Below are 24,461 nucleotides of genomic sequence, written 5' to 3' on the forward strand. Positions count from 1 at the left end.
GGCCTTCATCACCCACAGAGAGCCTGCGCCGTGTGCCAAGGAAGTGTGCGGTGTCACACCCAGCTCTACAACGTGAAATGCTCTCCGCCGGTGACAATCTATCTAGATTTAGTACAAGGTTTAGTGGGACTTAACATCTGCGTGAGAGGGAAAGTCAGAAAGAGAGAGAGGTTAGATTTAGAAAGAGCAGCTAGATGATTAAAAAAATAACAAAGCAAATGACAAGCTTCCGGGCAGTACTCTTAACATTTCTATAGATATAGATATTTATGTTACATAATTAGAAGTAATTACGTAATTAGTCTTTTCTAGCAGGGCAGTTGGAAGAGGATTGGATTTGGAGGGTCCAGCTTTTTCCCTACAGGAACCACCTGGGTGCTGGGCTGGGAGCGCCCAAAATTTGCCTCAGTTTAGGAGACTGCGACTCAAAAACAGTAACGAAGTGGGTGGGGCTTAGAGCCAATAAACTCTCTTTCTACTGGTCCAATTTACGTAGAGGTTTTTTTTATAAGTGTCAAATAAGCTTCAGGGAGTGCTACGGGTAGCTTCCCTGGTGGTCTAGTGGTTAGGATTCGGCGCTCTCACCGCCGCGGCCCGGGTTCGATTCCCGGTCAGGGAAAACGTTTTATCCTACCTCCTAAAAATCTTGAATTCTTACCTGCTTTCATTTTTAAAAAATCATATTTATTTATTTATTTTATTCGCTCATAAAAATTGAATTCGTCTTTAAATGTTATTTAATCTAAGATTTAAAATACGCCTTCTATTCCACCCAGGTACAGCAGCAGGTTCTTTCCCTGTTCCTCAAAGCATCCTTCGGGTTGTTGGCACCGAAGAGAATGTAAACATTGGGTTCCTCCTGCTGGAGCACCTGGTAAGACGCTTTACCCAGATAGGGACTGGAGAGTTGGAAGGGAACAAAGTGAAAGGTGGAGATCCTATGAGACATGCAGGGGAGGCCTGGATAGAGAGGAAGGTGGGTGAAGAGGAAAGACAGTAAGGAGAGTGGTGAGTGGGGAAATGGGGGACACTTCCTGTTCCAGTGCATGTCTCCTAAAATAAACTAGATTTACTGAACAAGAACATTGCGGAAGGAGAAGCAAAGCATAGAAGTTAGAGCAAACACTCCTACCCAGGGCCGACCAGGTCCTCTGTACATAATTACAACAGAAATGTCCGGAAGTAGAGCGAGGAAAACCTTGGCCCCCAGCACGTGAAGGGGCAAATAAAACTGCCTCTCACAGTTGTGTAGAAAGTCAAAGGAGAGCACGATTAAGGTTTTGAATATGGCCTGTTAATTTGGAAAGGGTGCTGATTAGGAACGTGGTAAAGCAGGAAGCTGTGTTACTTTAAGATTTGGTTTGAAGAGGTCATCCAAGTGAACTTGTCCTGTACATATGGAGTGAAATTTTGACTAATACTGATAGATCTGGAGGAGATTCTGCTTTGAAGTGAGAACTGAAGGCCCAAGAGTAGAAATGCTTCCTAAGAGACTGAGTGCAGCATAAAGAGGCAAGGTTTGCAGGCTTGACTTCCAATATAAGGAGGACAAAGTAGGAAAGTCTGAAGGAGAAGAGTCAGTCCAAGTCAGGGTCAAAGAAGCCAAAGAAGAAAGACTCTAGAAATTGCAGTGTACCCATTAAGAGCATAAAGGACATTTTTCTTGTTTGCTTAATTTTCTAACGGAGTTTATTTTCTTTAGTCTTGGTGTCATCCTTACTGTGTTTCACCTCTACTATGGCTATTTTTAGTCAAATAAGTACCCTTTTCCTAAATAATATTGTCATTTAGACACAGCAGTACTTTATCACATTACCTAAACACAGCACAAAACTGCTGCTTTGTAGAGCCAGAATATTGTGCTCAGCTCCGCACTTATGAAAAAGGGGGAAATGCTGAAGGACTGTTTGCAGAAATATCCCACATATGAGGAGTTTCCTTAAAGATGAAGGACTAGAAGTATTTAACCAGTACAGATGAAAGCAAAGGTTATTTGCTGCATACCAAAAACATTTTTCTGAACTTGTCAAATTATTTCATTTAAACACAAAATCGTCATATATCCAGGGTTAGGGTGATGTGTAAATGAATATTAAAATGGCAGAGAGGAACCAAGGGTGGAGAGGGAGGGAAGGACTTTATAGTTGGTGCTGTATTAATGGATTACTTAATCAATTAAATCAAGAAGTAGATTGCTAAGACTTCACTTGCAAACAATCATATACATGTTCAGCCCTTGTAATTCTATTTTTTTATGATCCACAGCTCTACATTTCCACTGAAAGAAGTGGAAAAAGAATTACACTGAGTCAATCTGAATAATGTCTACAACTTAATGACTTCTTTCAGATTCTGAACACTGAACTAAGCAATTTATCTACAATAATCAAATCGATTTGTACAATTATCCTTGTTTTGGAAACAGACTCAGAAAGTTTATTTAACCTATTTGAAATCACACAAGTATGTGGGGGAACCAGGATTCCAACCTGATTTGCCCAACCCAGATCTGATATTCTTTAAGACTCCCCACACTACAACAAATTTTCTGGTGCCACATTGGCATCTTCTTTAAGGCAGTCTTTACAAATAGTATGGCTCATAGGGAGTGTTGCATAGAAGTAAGGAGGAATTATATGACATTTCAGGTTCTCTTTTAGAGGTATAATTGAATTCTATGCATGACAAGTTTAGTAAAAGTCAACTGTAGTAGTTTTGAGGGTTACCAGATTCTATAGAAACATGTGTAAAACATTTATTTTTTTTTATTTGTTTGTTTGAGAGAGAAACAGACAGACAGCAAGAGCGGGAGGGACAAAAGGGGAGGGAGATAGAGAATTTCAAGTCGACCCCACACAGAACGCTGAATGCAGCTGGAAGCCAGGCTCTATCCCAGGACCTTGAGATCATGACCGGAGCTGAAACCAAGAGTCAGATGCTTGACCAGCTGCACCACCCAGGCACCGCGGAAAACTTTTAGTTAAGAAAAAAGTTCAACAGCAAACACAGTGTACTTGCATTTATGGATAAGCATGTTGATTTGTGAAAGTGTTTTTTTTTTCTTCAGTATGGTTTTTATCTATTTAAAAATCATTTTTACCACATCTCCATTTGATCATTATTACTTTATTGACTTAAACATGATTCTTGTTTTTTTATCTTCTTCCTTTAATAGGTAGGTTATAGAAAAATAATATTTTTACATTAGTTACATAAAAGGACAGCAATTTAAATTTAAGCCATGGACCTACTTGATTAGCTTTTTTACCAGCTTATTACATCCTCTGAATTTCTATAACATATATCACATAATATAATGTAGTTTATATTATATAACTTGCTATAGTTTTGTGTTTGTTATGTTTTTGTAAATTCCTAGATGTCAGAGTTCATAAAATATACTTCTTCTGCCTTGTAAAGGGACAATCATATCATTGGTGGCCAAAAATTCTTGCTGTTTTTTGGTCTTGATAATTAGTATGATGCCTGAGGGCACTAACATGGGAGTAAGCCAAGAGCTCCAGGAAGGCAATGTCTATATCACCTTCCTCTTGGTATTCTTTAGGTTATGTCGGTACTTGGCACATAGGGCCAATTCAAATGATTCTTGAGTGGATAAATGAAAGAATGAGGCAAGACTGGAATTGGCACTTCTCCGAAGAAACATATGTGACCAGTAATTTTTTTTAAAAGAGTATCAACTTCTTTTGTGATTAGCAAATGCAAATTAAAATTTAAAAGATTCTGTTCATACCCATCAAAGTGGCAAAAGTGAAAAAAAACCCAATGCCAAGTGTTGACAAGGATGTAGAAAAATGGCACTCTTACACGCTAATGGTGGAAGTGTAAATTGGCACGATAACTTTGGAAAACAATATGGTGTTATCTAGTAGTTACAGTTTCCCATACCCAGCAATTCAAACCCTGGGAAATCACTGCATGGGTGCACCGGGAGATACATAGAATGTTTATTGCAGCGCTGTCATAATAGACCCAAACTGGAAGCAACCTAAATGTCCACTGAGAGTAGAGTGGCTAAATATATTGTGGTTTAGTCATGCAATGAAATACTGCAGCTCAGTGAAAATAAATGGATTACAGCTCCTCTTATCAACATTATGAATCCAGAAAAATATGATTTAAAAGCAAATCGAATGCAGAATGATTCCATTTTATTTGAAGTTTTAAAACGCTAAATTAAAAATGTTGTTCATTGGTAAATATATACACAGATGACGAACTATAAAGAAAAGCAAAGAGTGGTTATTCCTGGTTGATAGAAAAGAGAGAGGAAGGATTTGGCAAGAAACACGCAGGGGTATTTTGAAATACTGGTAACGCTAGCCAGGGTGTACACAGTTGTTAATTCTCATTTGATTATTTATAACAAATTATACTATTTTTCTCCACCAGTTCGATATTTAATTAAAAAACAAAAAGGAATGAATGATATGTTTGGGCAAACTCTTTGGGATGATGGCATGCCAGCAATATTTTGTTGAGCAAAATCTCACTCCTCAGTAGTCATAGTTTATAATGGTGCTTTTCTGTTTTTTTGTTTTGTTTTTTTAATAATGGTGCTTTTCTAAAGTAGGGAAGTTCCAGGATTTTGAAAGTGACAAATGTGAAAATAAACCACAAGGTGGCATCATAGACGCATGTGTCTCATTCAGACACATTTAATCCACTTGCCTTGGAAATGTTGAGTATAATTGAAATCTAGAGTTTATTGTATTCATAGGGAGCAGCAGAGGATATTTTTATTCTTTTACCTTCTTCTCATTTCATCAATTGTGCTTGATTTTACTTGCATATATTCTGTGTTATCAGATTGAAGTTTGAGGGGAGCAATTCAAATAAATCCAACGCAACAAGTACGCAGGTCCAGCTTATGACATTTATTCATTCATTTCTCATTCAGTCATGCACTCGTATAGTCATTCATTTAACCAGTGTCTGCAAATATTTGTTGTTTCTTTCTGTACCAGACGTAAGTCAAAGAAGCCCTGGAGACTTAATATGAGCAAAAACAGAGTCACTATCATTTGCTTTTCACGTAGTGGTAGAGACAGGTAATAATCATATCCTTACAAATTTAAACTGCAGCTGACAAATTCCGTAAGGAGAAGTATGTGATTCCACACTAATGTTTTGAATCAGTTGGAGATGTCTGCAGAGGGATCCATCTGTTGAGATCTGCAAAACGAAGGTGAGTTACCTGGGTAAAAAGGAGAGAAAATAACATTCTAAGTAGAAGGAAAGTGTGCAAATGCTGGTAGCAGGAGAGAGCAAGGCGATTACCAGGGGCTGAAAGAAAGCCCGGATGGCTGGATGGCAAGTCCAAGGTGGTAGAGCAAGGTGAGGAGAGGTCTAAGAAGTGGGCAGGAGACAGATCTTGCATGGCTCTTAGCCTGAGGTTAAGGACTTTGTCTTCATACTGAGAGCATGGGGGGAGCCACAGAGGAGAGCAGGTGCAACAGCGGCTTAAAGCCTGTGCCCTGTCACTGGTAAATCTGCAGCTTTATCAGTGTCTAGGAAAGATTCTGCCTTAGGTGCTAGATAGTGGCACAACTCTGTTCACCGAAGTATGTGTGATTTGCTTTTTGATGGTGAAGGACATCATTTAAAGACAGTAGGATAATTTCAATCTCAGCCATATTCATTAGATTCAAGATTTGTCTTCTAAAGAGACATGACTAAAGAGTATTTATTTTGAATCAGTCTAAAAACATTGCTTTTGAAGATAGGAAACATAAAGGATGATTTCTTAACCAACTAATAGATCTATTCAGCTCATCCACAACAAAATAAAAAGCTTTGGCATCTAAAATATAAAAGGTATGAAAGAAAATGTTTATAATCCTGTTGTCTTAGAAAGAACCATGTATTAGAAATCAGGAGATCTGGGTCACATGACTATGGGAAAGGTGATCTAATTTGGTTGGGCCTCAGTTTTCTTCTTCTGTAAAATGAAGCACTGGTCTAGGTTATGTTCTTCTAACTCTGAAATTTTGGAAATCTGCAAATTTATTTATATAAAGCAAAATGTACAGGCAAATAATGTAATGTAAAGAGAACAGGTGTTGGGGAAGTACCTTGGTATGAGTTTGAATAAAGGTGTGTGAATGGGACTGAATGAGACTTATTTTGGATCTTAAGGCATTTTCAATAGCTAAATTTGAATAAGCTACACTACCATTTATTGATGGTGTACTATGTACCAGATCTTATGAACATTATCTCACTTAATCCTCAGAAAATTCTTGTGAGATAGGTGTTGTTTTTTAATCCTATTTTACTAATTAAAAAACAAAGCTTACACAGATTCAGTAATTTTTCAAACTCACACAGTTAATGCATCTCAAGATGTATCTTGATCTGTCTGATTTCAGAACTTGTCCATTCAGTCATTATACTATTTATTATATGTCTTGAAGAGCTGAGATTTTAAAAAATGACATATATATTGAGTAAAATAGAGAGAAATTTACTAGAATCACAAATATGGATTTCAAATTATTTATAAGTGATCTGTTGAATAAGTACCAAGAATTTTAATAAGCTCCCACATCTTAAAACAAACAAAACTGCTTATTTAATGAATTAAAGATGCACTATCCTGGATATGGCTGTGAAGTTGCACTAGTATAAAGCAAACCATCTCCTTGTCAGTATGTTTTTGCTGTATCAGTCAAGGACATGCTTGCAGAATTTTAACTCCTAAGCTATGTATTTAAAAGGAACAGTTAGACAAATAGCTTCCATCGCTTTTCTCGCTATGTCATATCCTGATGACAAACAATGGTGAACTCTGTTTCTCCTTTCATTTCAAACTCCTGATACCCAGAGCAAGGAAGCTGCCTGCCAGACCTTGTCGTTTGGAGAAGTGACTAAATGCATTTATATTGAGTTATTGCTCCCGTGTTGTTTTGTCTGTAACTCCCACTCTTAAGCATGCTTGAGGTTTGATGATTCATATCAAACGGAATTGTGTTCTCTGTTGTGAGAACTGGTCAACATCAGACAGATAATTCATCAGTTTATTGCTGGACCCGTTCCTATGATGGTCATGGTCAGGAGGCACTTGGTGTTTGCATCTGTTCCTTTGGTGCAACACATTTGCCTTAAGTCTACTTAATGATTCAGCTGTGATGGACTTATGGATATCTTTCGGTAGGCATGCTTACTGAACCTCGAAAGGGGGCACACTGGCCCCTCAAGCCTCCTTACTATAGGAGTAAATGATGTCTGTCATCAGAGGCAACGCTTGCCTACTGAGCTTGGCCATACCCTCATCTGATGGTCACCAGACTATATGTGGGTTTGATGATGTTACTACACCCCATCATTTTTACTGTGCTATGCTTATCTTCCTGATAGAAAGATTCAAAACAACAAAATAAATCTAGCAGGGGCTGCTTGTGAGACCAAAAAAAAAAAGTGGCTGGCTTAGTTCCTGTTTAGGAGGTGGCGTGTGACTGTGACAGAAAAATGTGTTATGACGAGAGTAAAACACGGTCTATGTCCTTCTGTGTTTTGCCCTCCTGACTGTGAGCACATCTCTGTCATCTTGCCAGACCCCAAGGGAAGCCTATTTAAAGCAGGCATTCTGGGTTGGACTGGCTAGAAAAGAGAAGGGGAGCCATTGCTGGCCCAGGAGAAAGTCGACACAAACAGCTACACAAAGTGCTAGTTGCTAGTTGGATTGTTTTGGTGAAAAAAAAAGTCTTTATGTTCTCTATAATTAAGGGAAAGGTTTAAAAAGAAGTGATGAAAGATCTAGGAAGCAGAGTTTTACAGTATGGTAAATAATATTCAAGTTGATAGCTTATAATCACAAAAGGAGGGGTTAACTGAGTTAAAATACTCAGTTGTTTTAGGAGTTTATGAGCAATTTAAAATTTATCAGCCCACCTGTACAAGTGAGACATTATGAATAATAGCCATTCTTTCCAAATACTTTTTCTTCCACATGAGAAAACATGACTTTGTTATCACTGCAGTGAAAACACAAAACTATTACAATGCACACTTAATGCAAGAAACTTTAGAGTTAACTTGCCAAAGATACTCAACCTCATTCTATCCCTTAAAAACAAAACAACAAAAAACCTTACAAGGCATTCTATTACATGCATATCCATTTCATATGTATGAATCTCTTCATTCCCACAGACTAATAGAATGACAACCAAGGTCAAGGAAACAGAATATTCAGTTCTCAGAAGACTAAGAATTTAGAGGAATATAAAAATGCCTCTGGTTATAAGATTTTTAAAAAAAACTATACACATATAAACTGTTAAAGGCTTTGGAAAACATGCTTAACTGTAGGCCAAAGCTTTAAGGCTAGTTCAAAATCCCTTCCTGATGATAAGAATTGTTATAGTGGATGGGTTACTGGGCAAGTCTTTCTAGGCCAAATGACGAGTATTGTTTTATGATATGATGGACCTGGAAAGTATAAGTAATCAGAATGATCCAGCATTCTCTCCACCCCCCCCCCCCCAATCCACAACCTCTTTTACATCCAGTGGGAGACTGGGGGTTTTTATTTTCTTTTCGAACTCAATTTACTCTGATACCTCTTTTTTTTTTTTTTTTTAAGTAATCTCTACACCTGATGTGGGGCTCAAACTCACAACCCCAAGATCAAAAGTTGCATGATCTTCCAACTGAGCCAGCCAGGAGTCCCCAGGTACCTCATCTTAACACTTCACCATTTTGCTTTGCTTTTGCCAACCACCTTGAATGAGATTATAGGATATTCTTTGGTAGCCATTACTGAGGGTCAAGCTCACTGATTAAGGTAGGCATGACCTGCTTGAAAGTTGAAAGTTAAAACTAGAAAACTGCCAAAACTATTTCCTTTTATGCTGTATGATGGAATAAAGTGAGGTTATTCTTTTTTAAAATCCTTTCATATATTAAAAGGGTAAGATGGTAGAGGCTTTTATGCTAATACGATAGATTTACTCTTGTCAATAATTCAAAGTGATTCCATGCAGGTTGAAATATTCTTGGTTAGTCTGAGTCTGAAAAAGCAGTGTCAAAAGCCATAGCCTAGAGGTTCAAAGGTATGGGTTGAAGAATCAGACAAGCCTGGGTTGAGTCATAGCTCAAACTGCTAGGTGTGACCTTGGGCAATTAACCTCTTACTCTCCAATTCCTAATATGCGAAGCAAAGATAATAATATATGCACGCCATAGGACGGTTACAAGGCTTAAATGAGACAACAGATTTCAAACACTTAGCATAGAATTAAGCACAGAGAACAATTGAACAATATTTGCAGTTAGTATTAACATGTTTTCTTTATTAGACCTGTGACTTAGGTGGGTACCAGTTCTCAGTTATAGCAGAGGACCCAATTCTCTGACCAAACCCATTCCTGTCTGTTCCTTTGAAGTTGAAAGGGAGGGAGAAAGTACCACCTGGGGTGGTACCTGGGGAACCATTTCTCATATGCCTCTGGCCCCTCATACAAGATTGTTGATGTAAGCTAAGGGGCTTTTTTTCTTTTAAATTCTCCCATCTGAGTTCAAAGACTTATCCTTCCAAAGAATTTGAGCTATAGTCACAGTTTATGATGTCATATTTGCTGTAGTGCTTTGTTTTAGTTGCTGAAATAGTCACAACTTCAGTTATTGCTTAGATCTTAAAAGAATTACAAGGGGAAGTCAAACTCCATTCTTCAGTAAAACACAGAACTGGGAATAGTCCCATTGGGCAATAAAAACATGAAAAGCTTCAAAAATATATCTATCTTTAGCTCATTAAGCTTACAATCCAGATTCATAATCTGGATTCATAAGTCAGTCCAGATTCATAATCTGACTAGGACCCTATTTTGATGAGGTATTTTTAAAGTAAGCTAAGTCAGCCACATTTTAATCTCTATACATCTCTAGTCATGGACTTTTTTTTTTTTTTAAGATTTTATGTATTTATTTGAGAGAGAGAGAGCACACAAGCAGGGGGAGCTGCAGGCTCCCCACTGAGCAGGGAGCCCGACACAGGGCTCGATCACAGGACCTCAGGATGGTGACCTGGGCTGAAGGCAGATGCTTAACCCAGACACCCCATAACCATGGATTTTTAAAATTGCACTGAAGTATGTTATTATACTACACTATTGCCTCAGATCCAAGATGTACCTTTTTTTTTTTTTTTTCATTTTTACACTCTGAAAATTGGGATGTCTTATGTTCAATAGGTAATATTCTGTTGTGGTGGTTCTTTTCCTTAAAAACTGACCTTAAACCAAGTGTATTTTGCAACTGATGGAGCCTTACACTTAAGGAAATCGCTTTGTGATGATGATTACTCTTACTCTGAATTCATGTAATGATTGGAAAAGGAACAAGTTGATTATATAAAGAAGATAATCCAAAAGGCTTCATTAAGATTCATGATACATATGTACATGTGGATCATTAGAGCCATCACTCTAGTTAATATTTGGCCTTTTTTATGTTTCAACTTACTTTAAAATCCCTCACATTTGTTCAAGTGATAGGATTACCATATTTGCAGTAGCAAAAGATCCCAAAAAGACCAACAAGCCTCTCCCAACTAGTTCTCAGAAACCCTCACTCTCATGGCATCTCCTTCTTTTGAGGGCCCTTGTGAATAGCGAGAGTGACAGCCATACCTATCACTCTCAGGCTCTAGAAGCGCGTTTGCATGTGCTACTACATGCCCTTCGAAACTTAACATGTACACACAGTGCTGGGTAGTTATTCAATAAATACCTTCTGGTTCACTGATGTGAAATACAGAACTGTGTTTTAATTAGCATTGAAATACATTTCTAGGCCCAAGATGGAGCCACTCCTGCCCAGGTGCTACATCAGCAAATGGAACTTTAGCTAACTTTTGAGTCCCTGTACATGTTCCACTTGACCAGAAATGCAGTATATCCAGTTAGCCAATCCCCCAATGCCAGGCCAACTCTGGGCCTTCTCACCATAAACAAGGTTGATTGTGTAACCCTGCCGATCAGATATTTTCCATTTTTCTCTTCCTTGTTATTCTTTATCCTATAAAATCTCCCTGCCTTCCACCCTATTTTGCAGTTCTCCAAAAGGAGACTGCTTCATGAAGTATTACAGTTTGTTTGTATCAGCTAAATAGTTTCCTTTGTTTTTTAACATTAGGCATGCATATAGCTTTTAACATTTGGGGAAAATGAAATTTCTAAAAATGTTCCTTTTCTTTTATCCTACCAAAAATCCCTTGAATTAATTTTGGGACTAACTTTGGCATAAATAAAAGCCACCCATAAATTAAACTTTAAAAGTTCTTTTCCCCTTGGACCATAAAAACTAATTTTTTTCTATTTTGGGAACAAACATGAAAATTAATCACACCTAAAGGTGGGACACTACTTTCACAAAACATTGGATCTGAGATGGGAAACAGTTGTTAAAAAGAAATAACAGGGGGCGCCTGGGTGGCTCAGTTGGTTAAGCGACTGCCTTCGGCTCAGGTCATGATCCTGGAGTCCTGGGATCAAGTCCCACATCGGGCTCCCTGCTCAGCAGGGAGTCTGCTTCTCTCTCTGACCCTACCCCCTCTTGGGCTCTCTCTCTCTCTCTCTCAAATAAATAAAATAAAATCTTAAAAAAAAAAAAAAATAACAGGCCCAAAATGGAGTCACTTGTGCAAGCCCCACATCAGCAAACCAAGACTTACTATCTAACCAAATTGCAGTGACCTTTAACCAGTCAATTTGGAATTAACCCATCAGTACCAGTGAGGTCATGTGTCACAGACCCCCCCCCCCCAAAGGAAGGTGACCTTGCCTGAAACAATCCACTCTTTGTTACAAACTTCCTTCTTCAGCCCCCTTCTGCCTATAAAAGCCTTCCATTTTGTATGGCTTTTTCCAACTCCTTTCTATTTGCTACATGGGATGCTGCCCAATTCATGAATTGTTGAATAAAGCCAATTTGATCTTTAAATTTACTTAGTTGCATTTTGTTTTTTAACAGTGTACTGTGACGTTAACAGCTGAGGATATGAAACATTTATCAAGAAACAATTAAATTCACATGACCAAAAGTACAGACAACAATTAACTTCAGGAACTATGACAATCTTTAGCAACTATGTAGCAATTTGTTTTGCAAATATTTTAATCATTTAATTGGAAAAATAACAACCCATATGTAACTGAGAAGGAAAAAATATAAGGAAAAAACAAAAGGACAAGAAAGGGAGGAAAGGAGGAAGAAAGAGGATTTATCTTAAAATATTTAATCAAAATTAAAAATAAAAATTCCTGATCTCTAAAATGGTTTACATTCCAAAAAAGGAAAAGAAATTCTTTGAATGCTGACATTACAAGAGGCACAGAATCAGCTATTAGATCTTAAAATAAGAATTATTTCTATGCCTATTGTCCACAAATCATGATTAAAAAGCAAACTTCAAATACTACTAAATTCATTTTCTTATTTACTACCTAATTCCATCAGAGCTAATTGAAGATACAATAACCACAGAATTTACAGACAGGAGGAACAAAGTGATCTGTTTTTGCTCATTTTTTTAACCACTTATAGACAAAAATTAGAAAAACTATGTAACTTTTCAAAACTAAAATAATGTAAGAACCCTCGCACTCTTTCCTTTAACTGTGAGGATAACTGATATGAATAAAAAACATTCTTTTTTTATTCTTTTCTTATGTTTGGCCCAATAGCTTCAGGAACTGAAATAATCTCTTCTAGGCTTCACTGAAGAGGGAGAGATATGTGCATAATTTCTATAGCATCAAAAGAAAGTTTCATTGAGGTAGGTACAGAGGATTTATCATCAGGAAGCATGTATATGCTTATCATGTAGGCATGTGATGTTTTAAAAACCCTCTACAAACATTTTTGAGTTACAAAATATATGACACATTCTAGCTTATTATCCTAGGTTCAGTTTACCATTATTTGGAGTTCTTATATTTGCACTTTTCCAAGAACCATGGTTAAGAATAAAAGGCATAGGAAACTGATCACTTCCTGTCTCCAATAATGTCATACCCGCCTATGCTTAACTGATTTACAAGCTCAGATACATGTTATTTTCAGGCAAGCTGTGAATTATATTAATTATATTAAATGACTCTGAAAGAGAAAAAGAAAAGCCACGGCTTAAACTGTTAATGAAAGAAGGCCTTGCTTGAAATTCATGTCAACTTTCCATTCTGCAAAGCAACTCATCCACATAAAAATAGTCAAAAAGGACTTCATTTAATTAGTGATATGTAGACTTTTGCATAGAAAAAGGTTACAAAGTAATGCAAAAAAGACTGGGTACAATAATTTTAAACAAATATTTAAAAAGTATAATTTTGCATAATGTTTAACATTCTCATGTTTATTGCTTTCTCCACACAGCAGAGAAATGAAGTGCATAATAATACATGCTGTGTCTTCATCTTTCAAACATAAAATCTCATGTGCTCAATTTTAATGTATTAAGAGATTACTTTGTCATTAAACAAAATAAAAAAACAAAAGAAAAACACCATTATGTAGCACTAGTCTAGGCATGAACAAAAATAATTTATGTACATCCCATTGCATACATTCATCTTGATTTGGGATCAAATGCAATCATAAGCTTGACAAAGAGTTTTTAAAAATCGTGGCTTTTCTCTTCCCAATGCTCTATCCCTGTCGCAGACCTCCAGAAATGCAACTTTTCCCAAAGGGTGACAAGAATAGATATTACACATTATCAGGACAAAATGAAGAGAGGAAGTATGTAAAAATAGTCCAAACAAAACAATAAATTAACCTAAACTTTTACAAACTGGAGAATTTTCAAGTTGGCACGAATCAAATAGCTTCTGTTGGGCACATGGTAGGCAACTGCTTTTAGGTGCACTCTCTATATAAATGGTTTACATAAAGAAGCACCGTATTTTGAGCCATGAAAAAAGTGCCTGGGGGCTTGCAGGCAGGGCAGAAATGGTTGTTAATCTGAGCACTGATGGAATAATTGCTTATACCAATGCATTGCTAAATGTCACCACTTGGCAGGCAAGTCTGTACAAAGAAAGCAAACTAAGATAAAACTAGGTCTTTCAACTTGAAAATTATTTTCAGCAATCCTTTTGGCCAGTAAAAACCTGTTGGTTTCAACAGAGTACTCTTCTCTGGCACTGTATTAAAATGTCTGCAGCCTAATGTAAGACTTCTGTCCCTTTCCTTTCTTAACCTAACCTCTACGCTCTTCTTTACTTGTGCAATGTTATATATTCAGAAGAAAACTTTACTAGCTCAGGCACTTATGAAACACGAATATTTTTTTCCATCTAGTTTGAAGAGAATCCAGTCAGGACTTTTTTTCCCCCCTTCCCCAATACAGACATACTGATGCACTGCTGGATGATACAGTCCATATATCTTCCAGGAAACTTCTAAATGCATACAAGTGTGAAGTTTTCCAAAGCTGCTGCTGTCAGTTACCAAGCTGCCCTAAACAAACCAAGAGAAAAAAGATAATACCACATTTCCACTTGTGAGGTTTGTGTCTCAAATAGCTTTATTCCTTTGTGGATCTGTAGACATCTGTATGGCTACTTTCAGGGTGCAGAGGTTTTAAGCTGACTCAGAAACGAAGGACATTCGGTTACCACTGCAAAAAATTCAGTGAAAACTTAAAAAGCTCCCACTTCTGTCCCCCAGGGTCGGTAAGGTTTACTGTTTGTTCCACCGCTTGTCTGCTGCGGGCTGGACGTGGCCGACACGGTTAAGGGCGGGCTGATGGCTGTGGCGGCTGCCACGGCTGCAGCTGCGTTAGGGGGGAGCATGGGGAAGGCCCCCGCGAAGGACAGAGGGAAGCTGTGCGCCGCTGCAGTGGCTGCGGCCGCGGCCGCGTGGACAGTGGCGGAGAGGGACAAGAGAGAGGTGGAGAGAGGCGGCACGCAGGGGGCTGCGCTGCCCGTGGCCGGCATCCGAAGGGCGGAGTCGGCGTGGGCGAACGTGGCCGTGAGGAGGGCGGAGCCATGGGCAGGAGGCACTTCCGAAGCGGTGGAGAGGCGACAAGGCGTGGACTCGGACGTGTGGAGTCCGTTGGGCTGGAGCAGGGCCGCGGGGAGGTGGTGGAAGGCTGCCGCCCAGTGGTGCGGGTGCAGGGGGTGGTGGTGGTGGGCCAGAGAGGACGTCATGGCCGCCGCCTCCCGCTGCGAGGCACATGTGCTGAGATGAGAGACCAGTCGCACCCGCAGGGGGTCGGAGGAGTCCAGGCCCTCCACGGAGCTCAGGTACCGGGCCACTTCCGTTAGGCACTCCCGGAAGCCAATGCTCATGAAGTCCATGGCCAGAGCGTGTGCGTCAAAGTAGCCTGAGAGGGGGTCAGAGCAAAGGGGGGACCGGGAGGGGGCAGCAAGAGAAAGCGGTACAGTGACTATGAGTAACCACTGACTGTGCTTCCCTCTGTGCTTACGAATAGTCAAGGAGAATGACCCTTTCTGAAAATGTTGCCAGTTATTTCTGGTTGTAGTTGCTACAGAAGAAAGTATACTTTGCATTCACATGTGTGACAACACTAGCAATGCTATATACTATAGTTCTTGCAACTAAATATCACAGTGGGGAAAAAAATTAAGAACATCCGTGTTTCAAATACTTCCATTAAAAAAACAAGGCGGGGGGGGGGGTCTCTCCTTTTGTACTGTGGGATAGTGAAATTCCCTAAACTTTTTCACGGTCCTACAGAGTTTCAGTCCGTCTCTGTCACATGTGGTGGAGATTAAAGGGTTATTCTGAAACATCCGCACTCTTGGCATTTGTAACAGAGATATGAAATGCATTTTAGCAGCTTGAGGACTTTCTTTAAAAATGTGCTAGAATCTCTTAATAAATTCATAAATGCTTCTTGACTCACGGTGTTTTTTTTTTAGCAAATTACTTTGTATGAAAAAATTTGATGAAAACAAAAAAATTTTTTTTTTTTTTAATTTGGGGGTTACTAATTTGGAGATCTTATTTTTCTATCAGGCAAATAAGGCTGCTTTACTGATACGAGATTACTATAACTCCTCGCTTTCCTGAAATTCAAAGATATATTTCCTTTACTGGTTAGCTTATATTTTCCTGGCATCCACCCAAGAAAAAACTGTGTGTTAATTTTTCAGTGTATGCATGCACCACGCCCCTCCCACACCTAAGGTTACAACCATAAAAATGGCTGGAGCTGAGTCACATTTATGAGAATCCCTTTTTATCCAAATATAGTACATTAGATAAAAAATAGTAATGTATCATTATTATCAGTGCCAATTTAGGGTAGAATAACAATCAGACATTTGGGGAAATGTCACCACTCTGAATGACCTCTAGTGTGTACAAATGTATCCTTTTCAGATTCTTTCTCATTTGCAACTTTTTTTTTTAGCAATTTTCAAATTAAAAGTTTATTCAGTTTTGGGAAATGGGTATACAGAAATGAAAAATATTACAAAGTTATTTTTCCCTAAGGCATTTAATGTATTATCTTTTTCATGTTTCTGCAGATCCAAGTATTATCTGTTTCATTTATCACCTACTAAAAATTAAATTATCTTATTGTGTAATCAAAGCACTTTGGAAAATAGAAGTCACAATATTCAAACTCCCAAAGCTATTATAGCAACAGAAATATGGAAGTCTCAAAAAGATACTTGGGGCAAAAATACACACCATTAAAACAGTAACAATAACAGCACAAAGCTGATATAAGAGAATATCATGAAATGTGGAAAATCAGCAACAAAAATAGTTATAATCCCAGGACTTCAGCTTAGATAGCAACAAAATCCCTGGGATTAAGAGAGAAAGCTCTTCCTGAAGAAGACGCCTCCATAGAAAGAGTTCACATGAGAACCCTCAAGGTTCTTTGTCGGGCTTTTCAGGCTTCTAATTTTCACGAGAGAAGGATGGATGTAATCCAACAGAAGACAGAGTCCAGAAACACAGAGGGATCTAGAAATTTAGGTTACTCTACTAAATTCTCTTTAGAAGACGCTGCAGTACCAAGACAGACTATAAAGAATGGACCAACAGAACTGGAATCCCAGGGGCTTCCAAGAATTTTCATGAGTGGGCACAAAGTGATTGAAATTTGTGATTTGCCAGCTGTGTGTTGTTATATACGGCTGAGTTCTCTGTTGCATATTAAGGAATATAAATTGTGTAATTCCTGAGCAGCTGTCCCCTAGGAATAATCTTGGGCCAATAATGAAGGCACATGGGTCCATATCACTTCCTCTGTGCCATCACTGCTGTATGGCTTTAAGTGAATAAACTCACAACAACCTTGTGAGGTAGACACTATCACTGTCCTCATTTTACAGATGAGGAAACTGGGGCTCGGACGGGGTTAGTAGTTTACCCAAGGTCACAGAGCTAACATATGGCCGAGCTAGGATTCGAAACCAGGCAACCCAACTGCAGTCTGTGTCCTTCACCACTACATTGTGAGGCCCCATAGAAGCTGTGAGTCTTGGATGATGTGAGCCCCCACTGCCAACCCCTCCTCTTCAAGGCCCATACTTCCTCCTGTGTGATGACCTCTCTGGTCACTTGGCCATCAGGCAACTTGTATGGAACTTGCTTGGAAATGTCTGTTCATAAACTATTCTGGGATGAATTTTAGGACTGTTCAGGTAGCCAAGAATAGCAACCAAGAATGGAACTTAGTTTTTATAATAAGACATAAGAACAGTATTCCTCTTTAGAAGTATAGCTTATGCCAAATATTTGAAACCCTGGTAAGAATTCTTAGCCTTGTGGTGAACAACACCAAGGGAGGCAGAGCAGTTAGACTGCTGTTCCTGCACCATCACCAACTCAATCAGTCTACTATCCTGAGGTGGCAGGTGCAGAATCAAAATCATGGGGCTGCAGGGGCTTTAGAGCTCAGAATGCTAGTGTAGGCCTCACAGTGCAGCGGAGCACTTCTGTCTTGGGTTAAAGGCAAGACAATGGCCAAGCTAGGCTGGATCACTGGTTTCTACGATTTCATCCAGTTCTCTTCTCTATTATGTAAGAGTTTTTGCATACTATGCTGAGGGTTACATTTTCATGATAAGAAATGACAATTCCGTACCCATTCAGGATGGTTTCTAGAGAAGGTGCAACTGAGGTTTAGTCAAACCATGGGGGCTTCTCTTTACGTGATCACCGCCCCTCCCTGCACACCTGATACAGGTAAAAGACAGTGAAGGCCAGGGATGATGATCCACAGGTCGTTGGCAGTATGGCCACACTGGAGTTAAATACTGAAGTACTTCCACAGCAATTGGTAAATGGCTATTTCCCTCCAATGCCTTGCCCCTGCTTTGATCTAGGGCAAACTGTGATACTATGTAATGAAAGGCTAATGCTGAGCAGAGAAGCTGCCAGGGTGGAGGGCAGCACTTAGCCCTCGTGGTGGTAGTCTCTCCCTACCCAGTTGTCAAATACATTAAATAACAAAAGACTCTTGGTGAAGGTGAATAGCAAAGGCCTGCTTGAAGAGTGAAAAAGATACAAAAGGGCAAAATCAAGTCTGAGTAATGTGTGAGAAGAGGGATCATGAAATCTGAATGAATATTACAGCTTTCAGGATCACAAGTCTATTTTTAACGTGACAGGAGGGGTCCATCTCTGACCTCTGGATGATTCTTTCCTAAATCACTATCTAGTACAGAAGACATGTCTCCAGGGCCCTGGGCCCAGGGTTCCTCTTCCTGCTTGCTCTCTGCAGGAATGACTCTGCTCCTTTAATAGTTTTCAGTACAGAGATTCACTACCTATACTTCAAATGTTCTGTCTGGTCTAAACCCAAGATCAACCAAAATCTGAAAACAGTGAAGATAATTCTAAAGTCAATTCCTTTGGAATGGCTGCATTAGGTTGAGTCCTAGTCTTGATTTAATGGGGGGTATCGGGGGAAGAGAAAGAAGAAGAGAAAAAGATTGCCTTTAACCTCCTGTTTATGTTTAGATGTTTGTGTGTGTGTTTTGTCTTTCTGTACAGACTCCAGCATGTGCTCCTGAGGTCCCAAACAAATCTCTGACCAGGCTGCTGTGAATGAAGCTTTACTCCCACAGTATTATGAAAGCAAACACAAGCCCAGGGTCAAGTGCTTCTTTTGTTCCAGAAGTTCTTTCCCACGAGTTCAATCCTGCCATTAGCATTGATTTCCACAGCTTTAATCTGGGACCTCCTATCTCAGCTTGTTAAAGAACTGTTCAACTATGACTTTCCTATAATCTTAGGGGGAAAAATGCAAAGAGAGAGGTGGCAAGGGGGTAAAAATGAAGTCACCTACTTACCTTTACCCCCAGTTGCCTGAAGCATCTTCAGATGATCTACTGTCATTTGCAGTATTTCGGCTTTCTCTAACTTTGCAGATCCCTGTATAAACAAATAATAAAGTCTTAGAAGTTCTATGGAAACTGATTTGGAACATTTTACACTGGATTTTCAGTATTCCTTTTCATTAGAAAATTCCAAGTTTATTTTTTTTCACAGAAACATCTGAGTTCTTTGCAAACTTTACATGTAAACAATAATTACTGTGTCTCACCTAATGACAGATATTGGCCAATTTATCTTTTAAAGATTAAGAGGTATAACAAATAATTTTTTAATCATAAGAATAACTATACTCCTAAGATCACTCCACTAAAACAATTATAATTGCAAAAATCTCAAACCTTGCATCTAATCTCTACCCTCTATTTCATTAGGGAACATCTAATAGTCTTATATAATGCCGCAGTTCTAGATCAGTTGAATCCTACTCTGAAGGATAAAGAGACAGGATCTTAGCAAATTAGATTTTTCAAAAATAAAAAGTTCTAATAAGTCTTTAAGGCACACCCTGGTAAGCAGAAACAAAAAATAAAAAAGGGAAGACTTTTAAGGGTTTTTTTTTCCAAAAATTACCAGCAGGTGTCACTGTGAGTTCCAAGATCATAAACAAGAAAGCATAACTTACTACCTATCTAAAGCATCAGAAATGCTTAAAGATATTTGAACACTTTAAAATAGTTCTTAATAAAATATCTTAGAAATATATTTATATGTCCTACTTTTTAAAATAAGGCAACCTCTGGAAACCAACTGAAATACAGATGTGCCACCTTGAACTGCCTCAGAGGACTGTGGGTGGCTGCTAATTTCCTGGAAAAGCTAAATAATTAAATCAATATGTCTTTTTGAAAAGGAAACTGAAGTTTTTTTCAGGTTCCTATGCTCTACTTGTTTTGTGAAAATTATCAGCACCCTGTACATGGTGAGAGTGCCAGAGTTATTTAAACTGCTAGAAAGAACACTCTTCTAATCATACTGTGACAGGGCCAGCTCACTAAGATTGGTAGCCAAGCTTGGCAAATGGGAAAGCCTGTGTTTATGGTAACTAACTGCCAAACAACTGAGGTTTGCTTTTAAGGTTTGTTTTAAGTCGACATTTAAGAAAAAAACCCTAACAAACTAAGGGGGGAAAAAAATCAAACTGTTCTTCATAACTGCAGACATTTCAGTACTCAAAGTGAAAACGCCAATTACTGGTATTTTCATTTTCAGCCTATTGTCATTGAAAATGTTACTAATCAAAACTACAATTTCCATATTACATTTAGCTTACCTAAGGCAGTTTCAGCATATAGGTATCTTTTTTCTCTCAAAAATGTACAATCAAGAGCATATTACATCTTGTACTTCTGTCAATTTGCAGTATCTCCATGAAGATGTACAGTAGTTTTAGTGAAAGTGACAAATAACAAAATTGCAGTTTCTGGATAATTTCCAAGGGCTTTGTAGGGCTTGCTGTATGGTTGTGGTTCATGAAGTAAACAACAAAATAAACAAACAACTGCTGCCTTATACCCTATTTGAATTAAATTGAAAGTATTTTCAATAGCATACGATGCCATATTCTTTGAAAGATGTGCTTAGAAATCTGTGCTGTTAGCCACTGTGGCAAGAGATACAAAACTTTTCCAAAACAACAAAGGAAAATTTAAACATTTGGCTTCTTCCTTTTCTAAGTTTGCAAAATCTTTTTTTTTTTTTTTTTGGTAAAGGAATACCTTGAATTCTGAAAAAGGAAATTTATGGCTAGTTCTATTTTTACCAAACTTCCAAAAAGATGCCCCAAATGGAACACTGTTCTATTAATCCAGAGATTAAAAATGAAACCAAGTGATTTGGTAAAAAAATTTTATTGGTATTACCATAGGAAATAGAGCTAGAGATGTTACTTCCTGGACTTTGGTTATTTTTAAAATAAAAAGCACTTTTTTTAACCGTTTGACACAAAAATGAAATTTCACATGATATATTTTTTAAAAGAGTATGACATACAGCTCAGTTTTAAACAAAACCACTACTGGTCTTCATAGAAAGAACAGAGAAAGCATGAACACTGTTACCCTTAAGGGAAAAATAAGCTGAAGAATGGAAATGTTTTTCAACTTCATGATGGATTATGTTTTTAATAGTTTTGCCACAACAAAGCATTTTATTGAAATAGCTGCTCTGTGCCAGATCAGGGCACATACACCATTATTTTAATGAGCTTTAACAAGAACCCACATTCCCAGATGAGAGAATCAGATTTTTTTGAGCCTTTTGGTGGGGTGGTCAGGGGTAAGCTTACTTGTTTTTCAAAAGCAGTTGGCACCAGTCGTCTCAACTCAGATAAACTGTTATTTATCCGATCTCGACGCCTTTTCTCTATTATCTATTCCAAAGGAAGCAAAACAGCAACAAAAGTTTATGAATACACAAATGCTAAATTTACTCTTAATGGAAGAATACAACTGTTACACATTAGGCTGGATTACATGAAATAAAAATAAAAAAAAAATCACATACCCCTCTCCTTTTCTTTCTTGCCATAATCTGAGATGTTGTTGTTGGGGAATTTGATCTAATCACAGAGCTAGTACTTTGCCTATGAAATAGGAACAGTATGTCAGGTGCTGCATTAACATAACAATGGTTTCTTCTGGGTACTTCATGGCATCCATTAAATATTGAGTGATTGCACAGTTCAGTTGCGTGTTTATTCTTAATTCTTACATTTAACATACTTTGTTTTCAGTCCTTATATCTATTTTCAGGTAAGAATCATGCCCTCCCCCCTTTTTAAACAAGTCATCCAGACACCAAATCCATTTGCAAAAACATCCCTAAACTTTTAAGTCTTGCAGTGAAAAACTTACGAGCGGTCAGAGTGAGAAGTCAGTTATTAGTACTTCCTAGTTCCACTCATAAAAATTTCTTAAAAATCAACTAATTTCTAAGAGCATCCCTCCTCCAACCTCCGGTCAGACACACTAAACAAAGCAAAGCTATTTTAAAATAAAGGCCATGTTTAGCACCACTATCAAACAGATAGACAGTCATCACATGTCAAACTGTTGTCCCTAGATGCAATCTTCAAAATAAACAGAAGTTATCTTACTATTTCAAAACTTCAATCAGTCATATCTCACAGCAGGGGAAAAAAAAGACACATGTAATGTTCTGTATACTGATCTTCCAAAAGAATGCCCCAAATTAAATATGCCACTGATAGGGAAATTAAAATGAGATCAACTACTAGGTAAATGTTTTACTTTGAAAATGAAACTGTAGGTATCTCCTAGTCTTCAGCCTAAGCTTAAACCTCTAGAAGCTGCAATCCATCTTGAGTTTACTAATGAAAAAATATTTTGTATTGAAAGTTCAATCAAATCATTATTTTGTCACTTACAGCTTTTGCCATCCTTTCTAGTTTGTACATGTTTCTCTTCATAATTCATGGATACTATGCTTCTTTATGTTCTCAAATTCTCCAGATTCCTGTTATTTGTTCTCTTTCATTTTAGGACTGTTGCACACACCAGGTTCTTATTACCTCACCTTCTCACTTCTGGATCTTATTTCTGAATTAAGTGTCCCCCTCAGTCCCACCCCATCCCAACTGGTTTCGCCTTTCACATGACTTCTTCTGTTTTTCAGATCTCATTTTTTAAGAAGACGCACACTTTAATAATTAAAAAGATCCTTCGCAAGCAACGTTTCATGTAAATATCTCTGCTGTTGCCGATTTCACGCTTTGGTTTGTACTTATTAGAATAACGATGTGGAAAGAAAACCAGTTTTCCAAAGGTAGGAAGAATTTTGCTCTTTGAGTGACAGCTGCAGATAAATAATTAAGGAGCTTGTGGGGATGCCAATTAGAAGCAATTATCATTTGACCCGCCTTGGCATTAAAATGCCTCGGTAATCCCCCTCTGTCACTGGAAAGTAGAGGTCTGGCTTCTGTGATTACGACCCCGATCTTTTCCAGACTTAAGAACAAGCAGTCAAGAGAGATGATCTACGCCCGAAACGATCCTTAACGTCTGTCACTCACTCTCCCGTCAGGCCATTCACACATAGTCAACCTGGAAAGCTCAACCTACTTAGCCTTAAAATTGCAAATTGCTTTGATTTCTCCAAAAGGCAGATCATCTTTTTAGTCTCTTGAAAAATAAAAAATTGTATATCAATCTGTTTCTCTCTTCGCCTGGCCTATCCTGGAAGTGCTCCCGCAGTTTCAGTGGCGGGGGCGTCGCCCGTCGCCAGCGCCTGCCTGTCCGCGCGCCCAACGCTGACAGCCGGGGACCCTCCCTCGCCAACTCCTGCGCTGTGGTTCAGTCGCGTCCCCCTTCGTCTCCGCCCCACCCCTGGTGTGAAAACCTACATCCCCCGCCCCACCCCAACGCACGCTCCGTGAGCGCCCACCGCTCAGTTTCCCGGGGCAAAACTTTCCCCACTCCGTTAGGACGTCGCGGAGAGGAGCCTCGGGACTTCCAAAGAGCCGCTCGCGCACAAAGCTCTCCGACGCCTAGGGCTCCCGGCAGTTCCCGTCGAGCCCGCGCTCACCCCGAGTAATTGTTCTCGCTCCCCACGTCGATGGTCTCGTCCATGTCGCTCTCGGAGGTCGTCTCCTCGCAAGGGCGCTTCATCGCGGCGAAGACGGCGCGGGGCACAGCCCAGCCCGAGCCACCAACGCGGAGCGGAGCGGAGCGCAGCGCCCAGGGGGCCCTGCCAGCCTCCTCCCTTCCTCCCTTCCTCCCTCCCTCTCTGGGTCCGGGAAGGCGCGGCTCCCGCGGCGGCGCGGTCGGCTCCTCGCGGCTCTTTCCCACGCCGCAGCCGGGCTCGGCCGCAAGAACCGGCGCCGGCCACGCCCCTCCGCGCGGGCGGGGCCACCTCGCCCGCCTCCCGCGCGCAGGCCCCCGCCGCCCCGCCGGGTTCCGCCTCCTCCGGCGCGGCGTGGCCTGCGATTGGCTGAGGCGGAAGGGCGGGGCCGCGCTCGCCAATGCTCGCGGCGAGCCTCCTGCCGAGGCGTGGGAACGCTGCCGCGCACCTAGGGTCCGGGAGCTGCGCGCGGGCGGGAGAGGCAGCGGCGAGCGTGAGCGCGAGGTTGATAGCTCCAGCTAGGGCAGCAC

The 24,461-nt window shown here is 39.5% G+C and overlaps 1 protein-coding gene, 1 long non-coding RNA gene and 1 other non-coding gene across 4 annotated transcripts; 2 read left to right on the forward strand and 1 right to left on the reverse strand.

The window, feature by feature from the left end:
* The first annotated feature begins 48 nt into the window (after positions 1–48).
* LOC113927627 lies at positions 49–5,209 on the forward strand. The gene is made up of 3 exons (XR_003521686.1): positions 49–170; positions 777–874; positions 5,107–5,209. It is a non-coding gene; the product is annotated as an uncharacterized LOC113927627 (long non-coding RNA).
* TRNAE-CUC lies at positions 548–619 on the forward strand. The gene has a single exon. It is a non-coding gene; the product is annotated as a tRNA-Glu (tRNA).
* Positions 5,210–13,823: 8,614 nt separating the features above from the next.
* HEY2 (hes related family bHLH transcription factor with YRPW motif 2) lies at positions 13,824–24,224 on the reverse strand. 2 transcript variants are annotated; one of them, XM_027603606.1, is made up of 5 exons: positions 23,896–24,224; positions 21,856–21,934; positions 21,638–21,721; positions 19,308–19,389; positions 13,824–15,352 (listed from the first exon to the last, which is right to left on the reverse strand). In XM_027603606.1, the coding sequence occupies exons 1-5, from the start codon at positions 23,976–23,978 to the stop codon at positions 14,667–14,669; spliced, it is 1,014 nt and encodes a 337-aa protein (XP_027459407.1). In that variant the 5' UTR covers positions 23,979–24,224; the 3' UTR covers positions 13,824–14,666. The 2 variants fall into 2 exon arrangements, with proteins under 2 accessions (XP_027459407.1, XP_027459408.1); XM_027603607.1 differs by lacking the exon at positions 23,896–24,224 and adding an exon at positions 23,433–23,871.
* Between the last annotated feature and the right edge of the window lie 237 nt (positions 24,225–24,461).

This window comes from Zalophus californianus, chromosome 7 (assembly GCF_009762305.2).
Source record: "Zalophus californianus isolate mZalCal1 chromosome 7, mZalCal1.pri.v2, whole genome shotgun sequence".
Lineage (NCBI taxonomy): Eukaryota > Metazoa > Chordata > Mammalia > Carnivora > Otariidae > Zalophus > Zalophus californianus.

What these genes read in the sequence shown, in the direction of transcription:
- HEY2 (XM_027603606.1), bottom strand. Translation starts at nt 23,978, where the DNA reads ATGAAGCGCCCTTGCGAGGAGACGACCTCCGAGAGCGACATGGACGAG. An exon ending in AGCGAGAACAATTACTCGGG is followed by an intron (nt 21,935 to 23,895) that starts GTGAGCGCGGGC and finishes CCTATTTCATAG; the next exon opens with GCAAAGTACTAGCTCTGTGA. An exon ending in TCAGGCAACTGGGGGTAAAG is followed by an intron (nt 15,353 to 19,307) that starts GTAAGTAGGTGA and finishes ACCCCCTCTCAG; the next exon opens with GCTACTTTGACGCACACGCT.